At 43.1% G+C, this 23,200-nt stretch overlaps 1 protein-coding gene across 1 annotated transcript in view; it reads left to right on the forward strand.

Moving 5' to 3' along the window:
* Positions 1-23,200, forward strand: part of TBL2 (transducin beta like 2) — a 648,257-nt gene that overhangs the window by 121,255 nt on the left and 503,802 nt on the right. The window contains exon 3 of the mRNA XM_044054120.1: positions 6,996-7,180. Coding sequence (XP_043910055.1) covers positions 6,996-7,180 — 185 coding nt within the window. The remainder of the gene's footprint in view (positions 1-6,995; positions 7,181-23,200) is intronic.

The following is a 23,200-nucleotide window of genomic DNA, read 5'->3' on the forward strand; positions in this document are numbered from 1 at the left end:
GCAGTTATAGGCTCTGTTATTCGAAGGCATGCTTGGTTGAAAGAACAAAGTTTACCTGACCATGTTAAAGTAAAATTATTGGATGCTCCATTACAGCATGATACTTTGTTTGGTATTAAGGCAGAAGAGGTGTTAAAGAAAATGGAGGATAAAGCAAAGTCAATGCAGACAGTGAAAGATTTCTTACAGGTTCAACCACCTAGATTTAGTAGAAACTGGCCTTCAAAAAATTGGTCCTTTCCAGTGTCAGACAGGCCACAAAGAGGCAGATACAGACTCCCAAGAGGCAGAGCTCAGCCCCAAGGCTCCTGCCGACCTAAACAATGGGGTGCTTCAACCCCCAAAGAAGGGAAAGACAAATCACAACCTTATAGGAAACAGTCCCAATGACTTCCCTCTGCAAATGCCAAGCACTTACCTTTTGACAGCAGCCCTAGGGGGGAAGCTAGCACTTTTCTCAAAAAATTGGCACATGATCACCAAGGACCAATGGGTGCTGACTATTGTTTCTCAGGGTTACAGGTTCCACTTCCACACGCTCCCAAAACCAAAAGATATGCCAAACCTGCCACAAAACCAATGGGCAGAGGCACAAAAACAGATTGCTGCTCTTATGGACATGGGAGCTATTCAAAAAGTTCCACAGCAAGAACAGGGACAAGGATTTTACTCAAGACTTTTCTTAGTACCCAGAAAGGACAAAGCCTGGAGACCAATACTGGACTTGTCAATCCTAAACACTTTCCTGGATGTTGCAAAATTCAAAATGTTAACACTACATCAACTTCTGCCCATGCTGGGCAAGAAAGCTTGGCTAGTTACTTTGGACCTCAAGGAGGCATACCTGCATGTCCAATCAGGCAATCTTGCAGAAGATACCTCAGATTCATAGCAGGCTCAATGCATTACCAATTCTCTGCACTGCCCTTTGACTTATCTACTGCGCCCAGGGTCGTCACAAAATGCCTGGCACCAGTAATTGCATTTTGCAGACAAAAAGGAATTCAAATATATCCCTACTTGGACGACTGCCTTATTCAAGCAGAGAGCAAGGACATTCTTCTAAAGCAGCTGACATTTGTAAAAAGATTGCTAATTTGCCTAGGGTACACAGTAAACGAAAAGAAATCAAAACTAGTGCCCTCTCAAGAGATAATATTCCTGGGTGCAAGCTTAAATACAACTTCCCAGATGGCTTATCTCACACCAGACAAACAAAGGCAACTGACGCAATACTTTCAAATGATGGCAACAAAATCCCATCTCCCTGCAAGAAAAATTCTGCAGACCCTGGGCTTCATGGCATCCTGCATTCTACTAATTCCATATGCAAAACTGCATATGAGGAAACTACAATGGTATCTAAAAAGTGTTTGCACTTAGCATTGTTACATCCTGGAGACAATCATAACCTTAATTCCCTGCCTACAACAGGAGTTTCGATGGTGGACCCAGGCCTGTCACCACAACAAGGGACAGCCTTTCACTTTACCCACAGCCAGGCAGACAATAACAACGGATGCATCGGATTATGGCTGGGGGGCACATATGGCAGGAAAATGTATTCAGAGCACGTGGCCCAAGGAACAAATGCATCTTCACATCAATCAAAAAGACATGCTAGCTGTACAGAATGAACTGACTGCTTTCAAGGACCTACTACATCCAGGACAACTATTAATAAAGACGGACAATACCACAGTTATGTGGTACATAAGCAAGGGGTCACACATTCCTACCCCCTATGCAGGCAAGCCATGACTTTGTGGAACACACCACTGACCTATCAAGTACATCTGCAGGCACAATTCCTGCCAGGAACAAAAAAATACACTGGCAGACGAACTAAGCAGAAATCTCATGGATCCTCATGAATGGAAACTAAATGCACAGGTGTTCAGCATAACGAGGAAATGGGGACACCCAGACATATATCTTTTTGCTTCCCCTCACAATTACCAAATACAGAAATTCTGCACAAGAACTTATCACTCTCAAGCTTGGAAAGTGGATGCTCTATCATTCAGCTGGAAAGGCCTGACAGTCTATGCCTTCCCTCCGATGCCTCTCCTTACCAAGGTACTCCTAAAAGTCAGACAAGAAAGGCCAAAAATGATCCTGATTGCCCCAGACTGGCCACGCCAGCACTGGTACCCCATCCTAAAGAGCTTGTCTCAAGGCCCAGCTTGGCCTCTACCTCAAATTCCTCATCTTCTGACGCAACAAAACAATCATATTCTGCACAGTCATCTCAGAACCTTAAATCTGGCAGCATGGCAGATAATGTAGCCACTCAGACTGCACCTCTCTCTAAAACTGTTATGGATGTTATTTTAGAAGCCAGGAGGCCCAGCACTAGGAAATCTTATGCAGAAAAATGGAAAAGATTCTGTGCTTGGAACCAGGCACAAGGGCTCGAACCACTTGTCCCTAATATACCTCAGATTTTACAATACCTAACTGAGATGCTGGACAAAGACCTATCTTTCTCATCAATTAAAATCCATGCCTCTGCAATTTCAGCTCATTACAATACGGAACCTCCTATTTTTTCACATCCTCTACTACGACAGTACCTCAGAGGGGCAAAAAATATAAGACCCCCCAAGAAGAGCACCAGTACCAACTTGGGATCTCAATTTTGTTTTAGAAAAACTCACACTGCCTCCTTTTGAACCAGCCAGCACAGCTGATCTAAAATTCTTATCATGGAAAACTGCTCTGCTCCTAGCAATAACTTCAGCAAGAAGAGTCTCAGATTTACAGGCATTAATGGCTGTGGAACCTTTCATCACTTTTCATCAGGACAGAGTCTCACTTAGGACAAACCCAACATTCATGCCAAAAGTGGTCTCCAATGTAGCCTTGAACCAAACCATTCATTTACCTACTTTCTACCCAAACCCCCAGAATAAAGGGGAGAAACTTCTGCACTCCTTGGATATACACAGACTGCTACGATTCTACTTGGACAAAACAAAAGCTTTCAGAAAAACTGAGCAACTGTTTGTAGCCCATGCTGCAGGATCACAAGGAAAGCCTATTACAAAGCAGACAATTTCAAAATGGATAGGCCACTGCATTCGCTTCTGTTATGCACAACATGGCAAATCAGTGCCTATGGGCATTGGGCCTCATTCTACCAGAGCAGCAGCCACTTCAGCAGCTTTTCTCAGAGGAGTACCAACCAAAGACATTTTAGAAGCTGCAACCTGGAGCTCAGTGCATACTTTCACCAAGCACTACCACTTGCCTCTCTACTCTAAATCCAGAGCAGGCTTTGCCACTGCAGTTCTGCAGGGCCTTGTAGCCTCTCCAAATCCAATTTTAGACCCAGCCGCCCAACCTCAGCTTTGGGATTCGACCAAAGTGTAATGACTGCAACAGTGAAACACGATGAACATAGTACAGTTGTGTACCTACCATAAATGTAGATGTTAGAGTGTATTCACTGTTGCAGTCCAGGTTACCCACCCACCATCCCCCTTTTCATTGCTGGGACTTTTCTGTACTTCTCACAACCTATGTGGTGTATTTGCTTGTAGATGAAGGAAATGTTTATAGTAATATGTGCATGTTTTTGGCATAATTTTATCTTTCCAGCCTTCCTGTCTGGGGCACCTGACATTTGGGGCAAGAAAAACTGAAGAAAATGGCGTCAGTTGCAACTTTTATACCCCTGGTGCACTGACATCAGGGAAGAGGTGACAGCAACTAACTCCAGACCAAGACTTTGGAACTCGGGCCGACTGCGGGTCGCCTGCAGCAGGATAACCCAAGTGTAATGACTGCAACAGTGAATACACTCAAACATCTACATTTATGGTAGGTACACAACTGTACTTTTCTACTCCCAGAGAATGGGAAAACACTCAGGAAAAGATACTCTGAAAAATCCCAAAGGGAAACTTCAGCAGGGAGGCTACCCTTTGGGGCAAAAACCTGTGACTACACTGCAGCATCCCTACCCCTGTCCCCAACCTTGTTACCCCTCCATCTCAAAGGTTGTCACTCCCCCTGGCCAGGGCTATTACCATTAACAAGTGGGTCCTCTCCATCCTCAGGGAAGGTTATGCCATGTCTTGGGAAGATCTTCCCCCTCTGAGAGGCATCCCACTGCCTCCTCTAAATCAAATATCTCTCCTAGCTCCCATTATTCAAGACCTCTTGAATCGGTACCATTGAGCTAGTACCAAAAGAATTCACAGGAAAAGGGTTTTCTTCCAGGAAAAATATCCTTATGTCCCTCTTTATACCCAACGCATACGAGCTGAGGTCATAAGTTGGATATACGACCTAGGGAAGGTAAACCTTTGGTACCCTGGCCAGATGTCAGCAGTGACAACCCATTTATCAGGAATACTATAGCAGTGATCAGTAGGATGTCTTCTGTTACATTAAGTTCTTATAAATCTGTACTTTTATTCACTACTTATTTTACTTTTTTCAGTTTTCATAGGGACTTAGGAAGTGCCTTCATGCCTTGCAATCCGTTATATAATTATTTTTCTTGAGATCTGTCAAACATAATTCCTTTGTTTCTTAAGTTCTGTTTTGAGCAATGGATTCAAGAACATTTTCATTTGTCAGCCTTTTCCCAGCTACTATTCTGGCACTCTTGCTTGCTGGTTTAACTATGGAGTCATAACGTGGCTTGAGTTTAATAATTATTAAATTTTAGAGGCATTGAACCCCAAATATGACCTTTCCTCCTGATTCCATTACAGCCTCCTCTGATTTTTAGTGCTATGGCAAAATCATTTTATCAAAAAAGAAAAAAATATGCAAATTATCAGAACTGTTGAGAAAGGGTAGGGTTATGCCTTCCATCTATAAACAGAGGTTTCTGTAATCCTTCCCCCTTTTAATCTTCACATATGGTTTCTTTTTTCCCTCCAGTGAAACAAGATATATTCACACTTGATGTAGTCCTTCTCCTTTCTTTCCTGTTTTGCCATACCCCTAATTATTGCTTTCTGTCTTTTTGGACTAGTTTTTCATTCTTAGCCCATCTATTTCTTCACCATCTTGATAAACTACTTGCTGTCCAGTTTGTATCTCTCTGCTGTTTCTGTTTGCGTCTGGGTATAAAATATACTTTTTAATAATTTCTTATTCAGTTTCTTCAGTGTTCTTCCAAGATAGAATTTATCATAGTTGAGCTGGCTTTCTAATGATCTCTTCCTTAATGGCTAATATTTGGTAAGTACTTGGCCCCTTCAGAGGTATTTGTGATAGTGTATCTTAAGACTATCTATAAAGGGGCGTACAACAACCTTATTCTAGTCATTCTTTAATCCCTTCTTTAATATTAAACCAAGTCTTTCATTACTTGACTCATAAGATGCAGAATGATCAAGGAAGGGACTTAGAATAACATTCTTCCTGACTCCTACTACATCTTCGTCAATCTGTTCTAAAGTTTTACACCAGTTATTAGGGATTAACAACAAAGATGTCAAGTTTAGCCAGAGGAAGAGTTAATCTGTGTACTGCTTTAAAAGGGCAATAATGTATTGGCCTTTGTTACATACAGATTTATTGTTTTGAGTACGCTGTCCCATATGCACTCACAATTTTGAGCAGACATTTTGGGTAGCTGGACATTTACTAAACTTTCATCATTTTTAAGTTGTACTGGTATTGTTATAATTCTACAGTCTTTCTGTTTAGCTGTGCTTCACCTTTATGGGTTCAGAGTTTTATTGGTTAAGTACTAGGCAGTCAGGCTGCAGACAGTTACAAGCCTAGTCAGAACACCGCTTTTCAAATGTTCCCTCCAGTCTCCAGAAGTGCAAGACAGGATAGGCCAGGAGAATATTTGAGGCTGCTCGTCCAGTTGTTTAGGTTTACCTTGAAGGTGGCAAGGGTATCCTCTGCTTGACATGTAATTAATTGTGTTCTGTTCCAGATGTGATGGATAGACTGGGATTTGAATCTGTCATCCCACTATTTTTTATCTGTTGATGAAAGTTTAGTTCCTTTTAACTGGGTATTTAATGTACCATTTGTCCTTTTGAAGGAATAGGTCAAAGAAGGTTGGATCTTGTGTGGGTTAAAAGGGCTAGACACAAGTCTCCACGAAGGAGTCTGTAAGAGACTGAGTACAGAGAGAGGGCTGCCAGTCTTGTCTTTTTTGCATGTTTATCTGTTCATTCATCACTTCTTGAATTAACTGAAGTGGTGGTCTGCTCATCAGTATTGCTTGTTACAGGTGTTATCATTCTCTTACTCTCATGATTTTTTGTCAGCATCTCTTATCAGCATAAAAAGTACATTTGTTTTTTAAAATGCTTCTCCGTGTTCACTTTTCCTGTAATTGTTGGGTTCTTACTGAACCATTTCTCCACCAGGAAGGGGTGTTTTTATTGCCCCAAACATTTTTTAAAAATTTCCTTTTCAAACATATAAAGAAGATCCGACTCTACTTGTCTCCTAGTCTTTCAGTGTGATAAAATGTGTTTATTAGTTGGCTGAAATACAGTGTACTATTTAGTTCTTTTTCTGGTTTTTTTTTGTTTTTCTTTTTTCTTTTTTATGTGAATACAGTTGATAACATCGGATGAGTCTTGATCAGCTCTTAATCCCTGTGCATATTTGAGTTTCTACCCGCTTCTTCTCTTGTCAATTTTAAAAAAGTTGCATTTTAAGAAATAAGTCTGTTGGCATAGCTATAGCTAATTGTTCAAAATGTTTTGTTGCATTTGTCACCTTACCAGTTTGTACTCCTTACCAGTTAGTGTTTGTCAACATTCGAATCTTTTTCTTTGATTTATAAGTCGGTAGAGTGGTACCTGGTTTAGTTGAACCATTGAGAAGATGATCTGCAATGTAAATATTGCTATCTGAGTTGCCTAAATTAAGTACCTTTTTTAGCCTTTTGTTCAAGTGGTTATTGTTGCCAAAAATGTGTACGTTTCTTTTAAATTAGGTTATTTGCAGATGGAGAAGAAAGCTAGCCAAATAGCTAAAAATGATCATTTTTCTGTGTTCAGGGTCACAGTGGGAATGTAACATGCCTGGATTTTAGCAGCAATGGGAAATATGTGGCAACTTGTGCTGATGACCGAACTGTTCGAATATGGAGCACCAAGGACTTCAATGAACGGGATCACCGATGTATGCGTGCCAATATAGAGCTTGATCATGCTACTCATGTCCGATTTAGCCCCGATTCCAGGTGAGGACACAGCAGCAGTAAAACACAATTTAGTCTAATGTTGCAATTTGCTAGTTTGTTTTACACCCATTTGACAACGGCATTGAACTTTTAATCACAAGTAATGTTTGTTGCTTGTAGTCTAAGCAAGTTAAAGTGACACAGTTGAACAGCAGAGTCGGACATGATGCATTGTATGTGGAGCACATCCATATAAGTATGGAGTATATGTGTAATGAAAAACCATTTTAACAGGAATTAAGTCAAATAATGCACATTGGCTTTCTCACAGTATATCCGTTGTTCTGTGTGTAAAGCTGATTAGAAAAGAGCTGCTGCATAGTTTGTAGGACCTGTTACTAGCTGTACAGTATCTACTTGATGAAGAAGTCTACAGGTCTAGAAGGAGTCTTTATCAAACCTCAGAACAAAAGGCATCATTATATGCTTAATTAGCCTGCCGGTGGGGGGCAGACTTGACTGCGACTCAGGACTTTATAAAGCTGGTTTTAACATTCATAAAATAAACATAGTACTCCGAGACCTTGCAGGCTGGATGCATGCATTACAAATTCAATCAGTATGTTTATCCACTTATGCATATCATTAGTGGAAAAGTGCTGTTAAGTTCTAATGGTGTTCTCATCCATCCTAAAGGTTCTTTCATGTTCTCTCAAGAAAAAGTCAGAGATCTGTGACTTGTCAACATTGTTCCAAGTTTTATAATGGTAAGCCTGGAAGGCTAGCCATGTACATAGTTTCCTGAGGTAAAAGTGCACTGAGGTAAAGATAGTTGCAGATTAGAGGAAAGATTTCTTTTTTGAGATAGGCTGCCATATTTTCACTCGCACAGCCTACCTTCTGGCCTATTAATTTAACCCAGTTTCTGTCCATCTTTTTTTCAGAGTCACCCAGTGAATGGTGTTAATTTATAAGGAGTGGTTGACTACTGCTATCTGACTTGTTTTTCCTTTGCTGGGAAGTAGCAGATTCTAAAGTCTGTATTCATTACACATGCTTCAGTATTGCATTTGTTTGCAATTGATAGTTTGTGGTGTCGGCCAGAATTTTCGTATTTGGGATAAAGTGTAAAGTTTGGCTTCCAGGTTGCTGCCATGTGGATGATCTTTATGGAGGGCTTCAGCCTGAAGTTGGCTTACATGCCTTTCAGATGAATGTGCTTCCATGCTTACTGGTACAAAATGCAGGTAAACACCATTTTATATTAAGACTGTACTATTCTGGCAAATTATATACAGTGAAGAGTCTGATTTCAAGGACCTACGCATTCTAAAATGAACAGTTTTACTATTTCTTCAAGTTGGAGCTATACCAATTAAGCTGTGATAGTACTGACGGCAACCTCCTTCCCTTCCACAGTCAGTGTTTCCTTATATATATATATATATATATATATATATATATATATATATGTATCTATCTCAGAAGATCGACAGACCATTTGATCGACATTCATTTGGTCAACAACCAGTATTCATAGCAAAAACCTGAGGATTTTTCCCCCCTCCCCAATGTTGTGTGACCCTGGAGTTGAGATTATATATATATATATATATATATATATATATATATATATATATAATTAGGGAGGGGGTGGGGGGGCGAAACCTCCCACCTGTTTTCATTTAAAACATGACAAATTCAACAAAAACTACACATTTTTTTTTAAAAAAAAGGTGGGCAAAGCCCCCACCCCCTAACTATATATCCCTGTTATGTGCCTTGAATACTGGTTTTCGACCAAATGAGCTGCCGACCAAATTAATTTCGATCAAATAGTCTGTCGATCTTCTGAGGTAGATCCATATATCTATATCTATATCTAATATATATATATATATATATATATATAGTGTTAAGTAAATGAAAGAACTGCTAAAGTGAAATTGACTGGCAAGCTCTGTAACATCTTCTCTGTTAACTGCAATTTTATACAAAGACTGTTTTCTGACAGAAGGCCTTGGTATCTTTCCATTCATCTTCTTGAAAATGGGTTAAGTTTCATCACATATTCTTAATATTTTACCACTCAATCTTTTGTCGTCGCGTACACAGCATCAAGTATACATTCTTAGTATTTTTGTTCAGTTTGCAAATTAAGAGACTTTCCTATGGATTCATTAACAGCCTGTGTTGTAAAGGCAGTACTTGCATGATGCAGTATTTTGTGATTCAGAGATGCATTAGCCACAATGAATAAGGTCTTGTCAGATGATTTCTGAATTCCAGTTAACTATGCCAAAGTATAGATCAGCACTTCTTCCTGTGGTAGTAAACTGTGGCAGCCACATTATGTAAGCACAGGCACCCTTCCTCCACAGTCATAGGTTCGTAGTTGTATACTAGGCTAATGGCCCTGGTGCCTTTAAAAGCCTAGCCAGTAGAAGTGCCCTGGCCTTGTGCCGCCCAACGTTAGCTCCCAGTGCCTGTATCTGTTAGAGCCACTAGAGTGATCCCTGGGGTGAACTTTCTATTTCCCATCCATTCATCAAGATTTATCTTGAAGAGGGCCACTGAGGTGCTCTGCTTGACATGTATGGGAAGTCTATTCTAGAGTATGGGCAGTCTCTGGGCTATGAACGTTTCCCTCCAGCATGTTCTATTGATTGTGGTAATGAGGTTGAGGTCGCTGGAGCGTGCGGTACGGAGGGATTGAAATTTCTTTAGATGTAGCATTTCTAACAGAGCTGGGTTAGTCATGGCTTTGTAAGTCGAGCAGAGATCGACTCTTAGTTGACGATATGAGACGGAGAATAGCTGGAATTTTTTTGAGTCTGTCCATGTAGAACACATGTTTAAGGCTTAGGATCCTCTTCTTTAGGTACTTTTGTGGCCTTTCCAACTATTGCAGGTATCTAGTGAGGTACATGGCAAATGGGGCATTGTACTGTATGACTGATCTAATGAGGGACGAGTAGAGAGAAGTGATGACCTCTTTCTTCCTGGATACAAAGCCCTTGGTAATGAGATGTACCACATAGAAGGACTTTCTGACCACAGTGGCAGTGTGGTGGTCGAAGGAGAGGCTGCTGTTAACCTGTGTCCCCAGATCCCTTATAACGCCTTCAGTGATGTTCATCGTGCATACAGCTGCAGTCATTACAGATGGGTTATCTTGCCGTCAGGCGGGTCCTCGGTCGGCCGAATTCCAAAGTCTAGGTTCGGCGTCGGTTGTCGTCGCTTCTTCCCTGACATCAGTGCGGCAGGGGTATAAAAGAGGCAGCCGACGCCATCTTCTTCAGTCTTTCTTGCAGCGCGGTGCCCGAAGCAGAATCAGATCGCAAGTGCCGGTCGGCCAGCTCCTGAGATTTACCTAAATATTTCAGCCGAAGTCTTCTTAAAAGCTAAGTACCCCATTGGGGAAACTTGTCTTGCCTCAGACCGATGTCAGACAAAGTTAATAATTGCATTTCATGTGGGAAGCAAATACCACATAAGGATTTTCACTCTTTCTGTATACCTTGCTTAAGCCCAGACCACGACGTCTCGGCCTGCCGTTTTTGTGCAAGATTCAACAAGCGCACTATTAAGCACCGGGCGGAGTTTGCCTTTCACTATTTTGGTAAAAAATTTAATTATATTATGTCGTCGGATACTTCGACTCCTGTTTTGAGTAAAAGACGCAAAGATAAGGACCGACATACGAGGTCCGCACCGACTTCTGACACCACGCTAAGGCCGACTACCAGTTCTCTGGTTCTCAGCGAGGCACCTACGCAGCCCCTGAGTACCGATGACACTACATTACCGGTGTCTTCAGTACCCGAGGTCGCAGGCTCCTCGTTCCCCATTCCTACTACAGATACCTACGCCACTCTTGGCGGGGAAAGTCAGAGTTTAGACAGGCCTGCCATTTCTCAAGGTGTCTTCAGGCCTTCCTCCTTCTCTATTAAAGCTTTCACTAAATCTAAAGCAGCCATGAAAACCAAAAAACAGGGACCTCAGACCCCCTGTCAAGACCCCATGCCTAAAAAACAGATGCTCAAAATGGCTGAGGATTTGATTTCTCTTATCAGGGGTTCTCAACCCCCCTCGGACAAAAGGCCCAGATTAGAGGAAGACTACCCTTCCTCAGATCAAGCCTCTATTACCTCTGAACATTCTGAGGACCAGGATTATGCCTATTCTCCTTTCGAAGACTCTGATGCAGAGGAGTCTATTCCCTCGGTCTCCCCCCCTGAGGACTACTCTTTTGGGGAAACCCTACATACATTGAGGGAACACTTTCACTGGGAAGGCCAAGATTACTCAGATTCCAAGAAAAGGCTCAGGGATTTTCTCTTGCTCCCCCAGCATAGGCCCCTGGCTATCCCTCCTGTTTTAGATATATTGGATGATGTGTACACAGAAGTCAGCCTTAATCCAGATTCTTTACCTCCAGCTCCTGTTAAACCAGACAGGTATTACCGGGTTCCTCATTCACACCAGTTCCTATACAAAAGCCATACTGCTGACCCAGAAACTATTTCACAGGGTCCCAGGGGAATTAAGGCCTCTACTGCTAAAAACCCATTACCTTCAGAGAGAGATTCCAGAGCTTTAGAAAGGTGGGGGAAAAAGGTGTACACCTCGGCCACTTTAACCATGAGGGCATTAAACTGTCAGTTCCATATGTTAAAGTATCAACAGTTTTTGTTATCTCAGTTGAAAAGCAAAATTACACAACCAGAACAACCAGATTTAAAAGAGTTGCAGGATTTGTTGCAAGGTGCAGAGCAAGTGGGTAAAAATACCTTGCAGTGTGGTTTTGATGCTTTAGAGGCCTCATGTAGAGCTGCTGTTACGGGGTCTGTTATACGTAGACATGCTTGGCTCAAAGAACAAGCCTTACCAGATCATGTCAAAGCTAAATTATTAGATGCACCTCTTCAAAAAGATGTATTGTTTGGTGTTAAAGATGAGGAGGTACTAAAGAAAATGGAGGAAAAAGCTAAATCAATGCAAACAGTGAAAGTTTCCTGCAGGTACAACCTCCATGTTTCAGCAGAAACTGACCTTCAAAAAATTGGTCCTTTCCAGCCTCGGACAGACCTCAAAGGGGCAGATACAGGCGCCCAAGGGGTAGAGGGCAACCTCAAGGATCTTTCAGAGCCAGACAGTGGCAAACACCAACCCCAAGAGGTGGAGGAGATAGATCACAGTCATTTAGAAAACAGACACAATGACTTCCTCCTTTACCTGCCAAGCAAAGCTTTAATGGCAGCACCTTTGGGCGGAAAACTGGCATTATTCTCAAAAAATTGGCATATTGTTACAAAAGACAAATGGATTCTGGACATTATAGACAGAGGCTACAGGTTCCACTTTCACACCCTTCCAAAAATGAGAGGCATGCCAAACCTACCACAAAATCAAAGGGCAGAGGCACAAAAACAAATTTCAGTTCTCATGGACATGAAAGCGATTCAAGAGGTACCTGCAAAAGAACAAGGTCAAGGGTTTTATTCCAGACTATTCCTGGTACCAAGGAAAGACAAAGATTGGAGACCTATCTTAGACCTATCCATCCTAAACACATATTTACAGGTACCAAAATTCAAGATGCTCACATTACAGCAGCTTCTTCCCATGCTGGGCAAGGAGTCTTGGCTGGTAACATTGGACCTCAAGGAGGCTTATCTGCATGTCCCTATCAGACAAGATTGCAGAAGATACCTCAGATTTCTTGCAGGTTCAACCCATTATCCATTCTCTGCATTGCCCTTTGGCTTATCTACTGCGCCCAGAGTGTTTACGAAATCCCTGGCATCAGTAATCGCCTTCTGCAGACTACAAGGAATACAAATCTACCCATATCTGGACGACTGCCTGATCCAAGCGGACATCAAGGACATACTTCTGAAACACCTGGCGTTTGTAATAAAACTGTTGAACTTTCTGGGATACACAGTCAACAAAAAGAAATCAAAACTAATACCCTCTCAACAAATAATTTTCCTGGGTGCCAGCTTGAATACAAACACCCAGATGGCCTACCTCACGCCAGACAAACAAGGGCAACTGTCTCATTACTTCAGCAAAATGGCAATCTTCACCAGGCTGACTGCAAGGAAAGTCCTGCAGGCTCTGGGATTCATGGCATCTTGCATCCTACTAATCCCATGTGCAAAGCTGCATATGAGGAAACTTCAGTGGTACCTAAAAAACCTATGGTCTCAACACAGCCACAGCTTGGAAACAATTATACCACTCATTCCATGCCTTCAAAAGGAATTTCTGTGGTGGGCTCAAGCATGCCAAAGAAACATAGGTCTCCCTTTCTGTGTACCTCAAGCAACTCAAATCATCACAACAGACACCTCAGACTATGCCTGGGGGGCACACATGACAAATCAGTGCATTCAGGGAAAATGGTCCCAAAAAGAGAAGCACCTACACATCAACCAAAAGGAAATGCTAGCCGTGCAAAATGCTATTATGGCCTTCAAAGACCTACTGCATCCAGGCCAGCTATTGATAAGGACAGGCAACACCACAGTGATGTGGTACATAAACAAACGGGGGAACTCATTCATACCCCCTGTGCAGGCAAGCCATGACCCTATGGAACACAGCACTGGAATGCAAATTCAACTACAGGCACAATTCCTGCCAGGGAAGGAAAACACACTGGCAGACAGCCTAAGCAGAAATATGACAGATCCACACGAATGGAAGTTGCATCCTCAAGTTTTCACAAAGATAACTCAGGCATGGGGACAGCCAGACATAGAAATTACCAGTTGAAAAAATTTTGTTCAAGGACCTATCATCCACAGGCCTGGAAAGTGGACGCACTTTCTTTCAATTGGACAACGTTGACAGTCTATGCCTTTCCACCTCTTCCTCTGCTGCCCAATGTTCTATTAAAAGCCAGAACAGAGAGGCAGAAAATGATTCTCATTGCTCCAGACTGGCCAAGACAACACTGGTATCCGCTCCTGAAGAGCCTGACACATTCCCCACCATGGATCCTACCTCTAGTCCCTCTTCTGTTGTCCCAGCACAACTACAAGACTCTTCACAGCCAGCTCAAAACCCTAAATCTATCTGCATGGAGAATTCCTTGATTTCCCAACAGACCCTCCTTTCCAAGGAGGTGCAGGATGTCATCTTGGAGGCCAGAAGACCTTCTACTAGAAAAGCCTACTACGCCAAATGGAAACGATTTTGTGCCTGGAATCAAGAAAAGGGCCAGAATCCTTGGGTAATAGATTTACCTCAAATTTTACAGTGCCTAGCTGAGATGTTAAACAGTGGACTTTCCTTCTCCTCCATCAAAATCCATGCTTCAGCCATTTCAGCACAATACAGCACAGATCCTCCTTTATTCTCTCATCCTCTCTTAAGACAGTTCCTCAGAGGGGCAAAGAATATAAAACCCCCAAGGAAACCACCAGTCCCTGCTTGGGACCTCAACTTCGTATTGGAAAAGCTGACCCTTCCTCCCTTCGAGCCAGCTGCTTCAACAGAACTACAATACTTGTCATGGAAAACAGCCTTTCTTCTGGCTATCACCTCAGCACGCAGGGTTTCAGAGCTACAGGCCCTCATGGCTGTGCAACCTTTCATCATTTTCCATCAGGACAGAGTTTCCTTACGAACCAACCCTACCTTTATGCCAAAGGTAGTATCCAGTGTAGCTTTAAATCAGACAATCCACTTACCTACCTTTTATCCTAATCCACAAAACAAAGGGGAAAGACTACTGCATTCCTTGGACATTCACAGACAACTTTGTTATTATTTGGACAGGACAAAGCCATTCAGGAAATCCGAGCAACTCTTTGTGTCCTATGCTACAGGTGCTCAAGGAAAGGCTATTTCCAAGCAGACAATCTCAAAATGGATAGCCCACTGCATACACTTTTGTTACTCATTTCATGGAAAAACTGTGCCTACAAGCATCAGATCCCACTCCACCAGGGCCACAGCTACCTCTGCAGCTTTCCTCAGGGGGGTTCCTACCAAGGACATTTTGGAAGCAGCCACTTGGAGTTCAGTGCACACCTTCTCCAAACACTATCACCTTCCACTATACTCTAAATCTAGAGCGGGATTTGCCACAGCAGTCCTGCAGGGCATCCTTGCTCCTCCTAGTTCCACTTAGTGCCTGCCACCCCTACTTAGCTTTGGGATTCTTCCCATCTGTAATGACTGCAGCTGTATGCACGATGAACATAGTACAGTTTTGTACCTACCATAAATGTAGATGTTTGAGTGCTCATACAGCTGCAGTCCAGGTTACCCCCCCTCCGTCCCCTCTTAGGACAGGCCTTATAACAAACACCTTCTCATACAACCTATTTGGGGTATTCTTTTATGGTGTATTTGCTTGCAACTACTGTTTTTTGATTATTCTATATTGCATGATTACATAAATTTATGTTTTGCCTTCCTTCTGGGGGCACCTGACATCTGGGGCAAGAAAAACTGAAGAAGATGGCGTCTGCTGCCTCTTTTATACCCCTGCCGCACTGACGTCAGGGAAGAAGCGACGACAACCGACGCCGGACCTAGACTTTTGGAATTCGGCCGACCGAGGCCCCCCTGACGGCAGGATAACCCATCTGTAATGACTGCAGCTGTATGAGCATTCGAACATCTACATTTATGGTAGATACAAAACTGTACTTTCACTGGGCTCCCATCAGTGTGGTAATTAGTGGGAACTGAGTTTTTCCCAGGGGGGATGACGACGCATTTTTTGGCATTAAGCTTAAGGCCATGGTTTCATCACCAGTCATTGGTCTCAGTGAGGCCTTTCTGTAAGATGTCTGCATTACTTGGGGAGTTAGTAATGGCTCCCAGCTTGCTGTTGTCTGTGAACTTGGTCAGCCAGAGTCCCTCCGTGTTGGCTGGACTTCTGAGAAGTAGATGCCAAACAGGAGAGGACCCAGGACCGATCTCTGTGGGACTCAACTCGTGACTGGTTGGTAGTCTGACTTGGAGTCCACTACTTTCACACTGTGGGTTCTATCGGTGAGACAATTTGCAGCCCACCTAACGATATAGGGGTTGATGCATAGTTTGGTGAGTTTATCAATAATTCCTGAGTGAGGAATGGTATCAAAGGCCTTGGCCAGATCGAGGTAGGCTGTATGAACTGCGTTACCTTCATCCACAGCTCTGGTGAATGACTCAAAGAAGTCAACTATGTTGAGCAGGCATGATCTACCTTTCACAAAAACAAATTGCTTGGGATCTAGAGTTTGGAGATAACCTATATCCTTATCAATTAGGTCCATCATGATGCACTCCATAGCCTTATATGTCAGACTTGTCAAGGTAATGGAGCGATAATTTCCAGGGTTTGTAGTCGCTCCTCCTTTATGGAGAGGGATAACCATAGCAGTGTGCCATTCATTAGGGACAAAGCCTGAAGTGAGGCTGTGAGTGAACAGGGCACACAGATGTGGTGGCAGTTCACTTTGTAATTCATGTAGAATACAGTCAGGGATATTGTCGTTTCCATGGAATCTGTATTCTTGATCTTGGACAATGCAGCTTTAACCTGTGCTGCAGTAATGCTGGGTGCCTGGCATTCTTCCGGTATTGAGATTGGTCCTATGGGGGGGGGGGGGGGTTAAAGTTGGCACTGAATTTGCCGGCCAGTATGTTGTTAATATCTGTTGGCTGAGTATAGGAGGTACCATTATGCCGTAACACGGAGAAAATCTGGGTATTGCCGTGGAGATTCTTGATCTAACTATAGATGGCTTTGTGGTTGTTAGTGTCTGCTGCAATTCTGCCTTCATAGCTGGCTTTGGAGGTTTTGATGACGGATCTCAACTTTTTCTTGAGGCTAATAAGGGAATTTTTCCAGTCTTGGGATTTCACCTTTTTCTGCAACAGTTTCTTCGTTCTGTTGTAGAGTTTTTATTAATGGCAGGGGACCACCAGATTTACTTCCTTTTTTTGGAGGAGAGCATCTTGGTTCTTTTGGGTATGGCTAGTTCCATGCATATATGTACATGTTCGTACAGTGCATTGGTGTAGGTTTCGGCAGTCGTGCATCTATTTTCCATTGGCATGGGTGCTGTGAAGTTAGCCACCTCTGTTGTTTAGGAGTCCAGAGTCAGCTTTGGAGAGTTTTTCACGGTGGATACCTTTGTGTGTGTGTGTGTGGGGGGGGTGAGATGTGGATTTCCATGGTGATTAGTTTGTGGTCGGATCTAACCAGGGAGGAATTGACTATTGGTGTAGAGCAACAGTTGCCCATGTTAGTAATAACCAGGTCAAGGATGTTGCTTCCTCTAGTGGGGATAAGTATGAGCTGGTCCAGGGCATTGGAATTGATGAATTCCAGGAAGCGTTGGGCCAGTGCATTAGTGCATGAGTAGTTTTCCCAGTTCATGGAGGGGTAGTTAAGTTACCTAGTATGAGAGTGTTGGGTTGGATCTTAATAGTTTTCTAGGGTGCTTAGGAATGTGGAGCGAGAGTCTTGGGACATGGTTGGGGACCTATAGCAGGCTCTGACCTGAATACCCATCTTTACCCAGTGTTAGTTGTACCTGGAGTAGCTCAGATGCTTTATGCTGGGCTACTAGTTTGGAGGTGTGCATATCCTTTATGAATATGGAGACACCACTGCCTTTGAAGCTTTGGTCCATGTTCTGGGGCCGAAAGGTGTGGAATGAATTATAGCCTGGTAGCGCAAGGGTGCTTTCTGCTGCTTTAAACCAGGTCTCCGTTACAGCACAAATGTCAGTATTCTCCATTTTGAAGAGTGGTTCGAGCGAGTGGATCTTGAGATTTAGACTTCTAATGTTGAGCAGCATGACCCTCAAATTGCATTTATTTTTAGCTGTTACGGTGGTAATTTGGTCTTTGGAACACCGCCTAAAAAAGGCACTATAGGGGTGGCAAGAGCCTTAGCCAGTACCTGCAAACCCAAGGGTGACAGATGCAGGCCATCTCTGGCAAAGCATCGAACTCTGTCAGTCATGTCATCCTAAGCAGACAGATACTGGATCATTTTCTGTTTGTACTGCGGTATCATTTTGGGCGACGGTAGGATGCCGCTCAGGGCTAGGGTCATACCTGCCTGGGCCACTTAATCCAAGAGCTGCACCAGGTCTCTTTTCATGTAGTCCAGAGAGGTGCATCTCAGGTCATTCACACCCATGTGGACAATGACAGATTCATACTTGTACTTGTTGTGAAGTGACCTGACTGCATGTGTTATGTGTCGGATTCTGGCACCTAATAGAAAGTGGACTGTTACCTTCTCCTTATTCAGCCTAGTGAGTATGACATCAGTGTGCCTCACTATTGAGTCCCCTATGGTTATTGTATTGGGCAAGCTATTTTGCCTTAGGGGCTTAGGTTGAGGGGCACACTGTGTAGGTGAGTTATTTGTCTTGTGGTTTGTGCTGATTTGTGGTGGTTGAGTGTGTTTCTGCCTTGGAAGTATCTGCTTTTTGGGTAGATTTCTGTTGAGAGCCTCCACGAAGGTGGGTGTGTGGTTTGTGTTTTTATGTGAGGGCTGTGTGTTCCTTGTGGTGTGGTACAGGTGTTGACCTTCTCCTCTTGGCCAGCTGTTCCGATCTTGGCTTCAAAGTGCGTGGCTTCCAATTTGGAGATATAAGCGCATCTTTCACAAGTCTAAGTGTGGGAGATAAGAGGACAGGGTTGTCTTGTGTACATGAGGCAGTTGCTACACTGCCTCAGAATGCCCAAGTTCACCAGGTTAATAGGAGAAAGCACAGGAAACTGATCTTTAGACATGCCAGGAGGGATGGTCATCATTACTAAGTACTGGAGCTGTTTCCTTATAGGACGTCTAGTGCTGATAGCACTTGTGTGTGCTACAGTAATTTCTACAAAAAGCCTGATGAAGTGCTAGGTAAATAAGCTAATGAAAGCACAAGCACAAGAGAGAAGAGATCTAGGAAGATGCAAGGGAAAAATTGAAGAGCAGACTTTCTGGCATGGGTAATATACTTTAAATGCAGTGCAAGCTAGCACATTCGAGTATGTAGCAATATTAAAGCAAATACAGTTAAATGAAAAAACTACTCAAATCAAGTGCAGAAAGCAGTATAATCAGAAAAAATCAAAATGGAGGCACTTAAAGTCTCACTCTCTCTTCTTTCTGTTGCTCTTGTAGTCTGCAAGATGCCAAAACAGGATCTGTAGAGCTTAAACAAGCGCAAACCCACAAAAACATGGCCTTTTAAACCAGAAAGTTGAAAGGGGTAGAAAAACTGCCCAAATGGCCACTAAACTACATTTTCAGCCCCAGAAACCACTCCTCTTGTGGTAGGTAAGCTTCTTAGTGCTTACCACTCCCACTGATAAGCTGCAAGGCTTCCTTCTAACACAGAAATGTCTGGGGAACCCAGAAACTTACAAAACAGTCCTGGATACAGCAAATCTGTATCTGGACTACTCTAGTAACAGGAAAGGCGGAAAACAAGCTTAGAACTTTTTTTTTTCAGCAGAAAAAAACAATTGTAGCTAGAATACCTCAAAAAGGGTTTAAAACCATACAGCTGAAGCTCTGGATGCTGCAGACTTGTATTTAGTCTATGTTATTCATTTTTAGCACTAAGAACTCGGTAAGAAAAAACTCACAATGAAGCACAGATTAATCACTTATAGGCAAAAGAATAGCACTTGCAGTATGAAAAAATATAGTTAAACAGCAACGAAATGCAGTAAAATACAGGTAAACAGTAATGAATTGCAGTAGATAGCAAAGAAATATAGTTAATCATTAGATTGCTTTGAAACAGTAGCTTACAAATCCCAACAGTAACAGACAGCACTAATAAAGCAGCGATTTCAGTAGAATATTGTCATCAGTTTAGTGAGGCTACCAACGAGCAGTAATAAATATGGTAACGGCAAAATGAAATAGAAAGACGTCCAGTTTTTTTTTTTTTTTTTAATAAAACTGTACGTGTGCACTCTCTCTGTTGCACACATACACGCACATGCCATATACCCCATATGTATTCCTGCTGTCAGAACATCTGCTATGTCTCCTTTTCCCATACATGGATGATTTGAGTTGGTTCTTAATGCCAGATCTTCGGGTTTCACACTTCGTGCATTCAGTAAACTTTTTCTAGGATGAAAGCGATTTGTAAGGTGGTTAGTGGAGAGGTAAGCCTGATGTTTCCTTCACCTCCCCTACAAATGGCACAACATCCTGCAGGCAATGCATAATGCCCGAAATCCTCACTATATAGAAAAAAAACTTTCTACACTAACTTATTAGTTAGAGAAGTGGACTACTGCAGGTGTGTCTTATTTCAAATCCCCCCCCTTTTTTTTCCAGTTTTTATTTATCAATTCCTGGCATTTAGCATTCCCCTTCATTCCCAGTTCAGCCTTCAGTGCCAGTATAGCTTTAGAGTAGTATACCTGGTATCTAGTGATGTTCTTCGTGTTTCAATGTTGCAGTCATCACCTGTGGGTTATCCCTGCTGTGGTAGCCCTCGGCTGGCCCGAATACCAGAGTCAGTGTTTTTCTGCATAGGCTGCTGTCAGGTCATCAGTGCTATAAAGGAAGGCAGCCACCGCCATTGCATCAGTCTTTCCTGCTGTGGAGCCCGGAGCCCGTAGCAGAAGCAGTTCGCAAGTGTGCCAGTCGGTCACTATCAGAGTTTAAATTGCAGCTTAAAAACGTCTAAAGCCAAGTACCCCATTGGGGATCCTTTTTGCTTTCACTAACCGATGTCCGAAAAAGTAAACAGTTGTCTCGCCTTTGTAAAGCAAATGCCACACCAAGACTTCCATTCATACTGTGTCACTTGTAGGCCAGACCACAACATCCCCCGCTGACGGCTGTTCTTCGTGTTTCACTGTTGCAGTCATCACACTTGGGTTATCTGCCTGCAGGTAGCCCTCAGTCGACCCGAATACCAGAGACTTAGTATTTTTGCGTCGGATGCTGTCGCTCCTGGACTGTTGACAGGTCATCAAGGGTATAAAAACAGGCAGCCAATGCTATTACATCAGTCTTTCTTGCTGAGGATCCCGAAGCAGAAGCAGTTCGCCAGTGCCGGATAGGTCGTTGCCTGAATTTTCGTTTACAAATTTAATCATCCTGAAGTCTTCTAAAGCTAAGTACCCCGTTGGGGATCCTTTTTTCTTGCTCTAACCGATGTCAGAAAAAGTTAATAATTGTCTTGCCTGTGAAAAGCAAATACCACACCACTGTCTAGGCCCAGACTGCGACGTACCTCACTGTCAGTTTTGTGACTTGTTCAAAACCTGAATCATTCGTTGTCGGGCCCTTATCGTCTCTAAATACTTTTGTTCTCGATCTCCGTATTCCGAAATGGCTTCGGTAAACCATCTGACTACCGATATTCTGAAAAAACATAATTATAAAGACCAGAGAATAGACCGCACAGGTTCAAAGCTGATGATGACGCTTCCGTTAAACTAGTCGCCAGTTCACCGGTACTCAGTGAGGTGCTTTCGCAGCCCCTGATGCCCACTTCAGTGGATTCGCAGGCCTCTACCGAGACCCATTTGGAGTCTGTTATGCCACAAGACTCTTCGACTATGGAACCGGCGGATGTCTCTACCTTGGATGGGTCCGGTGCCGCTGAGCAGGCACTGGCTTCTGAGGAAGTTCTTCGTACTACCGATGTTCGACACAAGCAGACTATTTCAGTTCTGTCTAAAACTACTGAGTTTCTAAGGCCAAGAGTACGTGCTACGCCTAGAAAACCAACGACCAAAGCATATGCACCTACTCCCTTGCCACAAAATAAAATGCTTAGAATGGCAGAAGACTATAATATGCTAATTAGGGGAAGTCAGCCTTCCCCCCCTAAGAGAAAAAGGGAACAGTCCCCTAGCAGCTTCAACAGACCAAGAGTCCGACTCTGAGGTTTCTGATTATGAAGACATGCCCTTATCTGCTTATGAGGATTCTGATGCAGAGGAATCCAGTCCCTTTGCCTCTCCTCCTGAGGATTCTCTCTTGGTGAAACCTTACATACTTTAAGAGAGCATTTCCACTGGAAATGCCAAGACTATCCTCAGTCCAAAAAGTGACTCTGAGAATTTCTAGGCTTGCCACACCACAGGCCTTTAGCAATGCCACCAGTCCTGGAAGTTGTTGATGTCTTTATGGAATCCAGCCTTACTCCTGTTACTTTACCCCCTGCCCCTAGGAATCTAGACTGGTACTACAGAGTACCTGACTCTCACAAATTTCTTTTCAGAAATCCTACTGCTGAACCAGAGATAATTTCCCAGTTGCCTAAAGGTATCAAGGCAAATACAGCTAAGAATCCCACCCTTTCGGAGGGATTCCAGAGCTTTGGACAGATGGGGGGTAAGAAAGTATATACCTCTGCAACTCTTGCCATTAGGGCTTTGAATTGTCAGTTTCACATGTTGAAGTACCAGCAGCATATTATGGAACTTATTAAACAAAAAGTGGCAACCTTTACAGACTGTGCAGATAATAAAGAATTGCAGGAGCTTATGCACTCCTCGAGCCAAGTCAGCAAGCATACTTTGCAGTGTGGCTTTGACACTTTAGAAACATCTTGCCGGGCAGCAGTCACTGGATCTGTACTGAGAAGACATGCTTGGCTCAAGGAACAGACCTTACCAGACCATGTCAAATCAAAGTCACTAGACGCTCCTTTGAGAAAGGACAGTTTGTTTGGCACCAAAGCAGAAGAGGTTCTTAAAAAGATGGAAGAAAAAGCCAAGTCTGTGCAGACTATTAAAGAATTCTTATGAGTGCAACCCCCTAGAATTCAGTAGGCATTGCCCTTCCAAACACTGGTCATTTCCAGCCCCCTCCAGGCCTTCTCAAACCAGACCCAGGGGAAACAGACCACCCAGACTGCAGTCTCACGGTATGCAGAGATCTAGGCAATGGAGTGCCTCCACCCCTAACGCAGGGAGTGGTAAGCCATCTCCTTATGGAAAAAACTCTCAATGACTTCTTTACTCCACTCCCCAGCCTTGCCCAATTGCTTGTGCCCCTAGTAGGAAAACTTGCCCTTCATGCAAAAAATTGGATGTCCATCACACAGGACCAGTGGGTCCTCAACACTT

Source organism: Protopterus annectens, chromosome 13.part0 (assembly GCF_019279795.1).
Source record: "Protopterus annectens isolate FY-2018-M chromosome 13.part0, PAN1.0, whole genome shotgun sequence".
NCBI classification, from domain to species: domain Eukaryota; kingdom Metazoa; phylum Chordata; order Ceratodontiformes; family Protopteridae; genus Protopterus; species Protopterus annectens.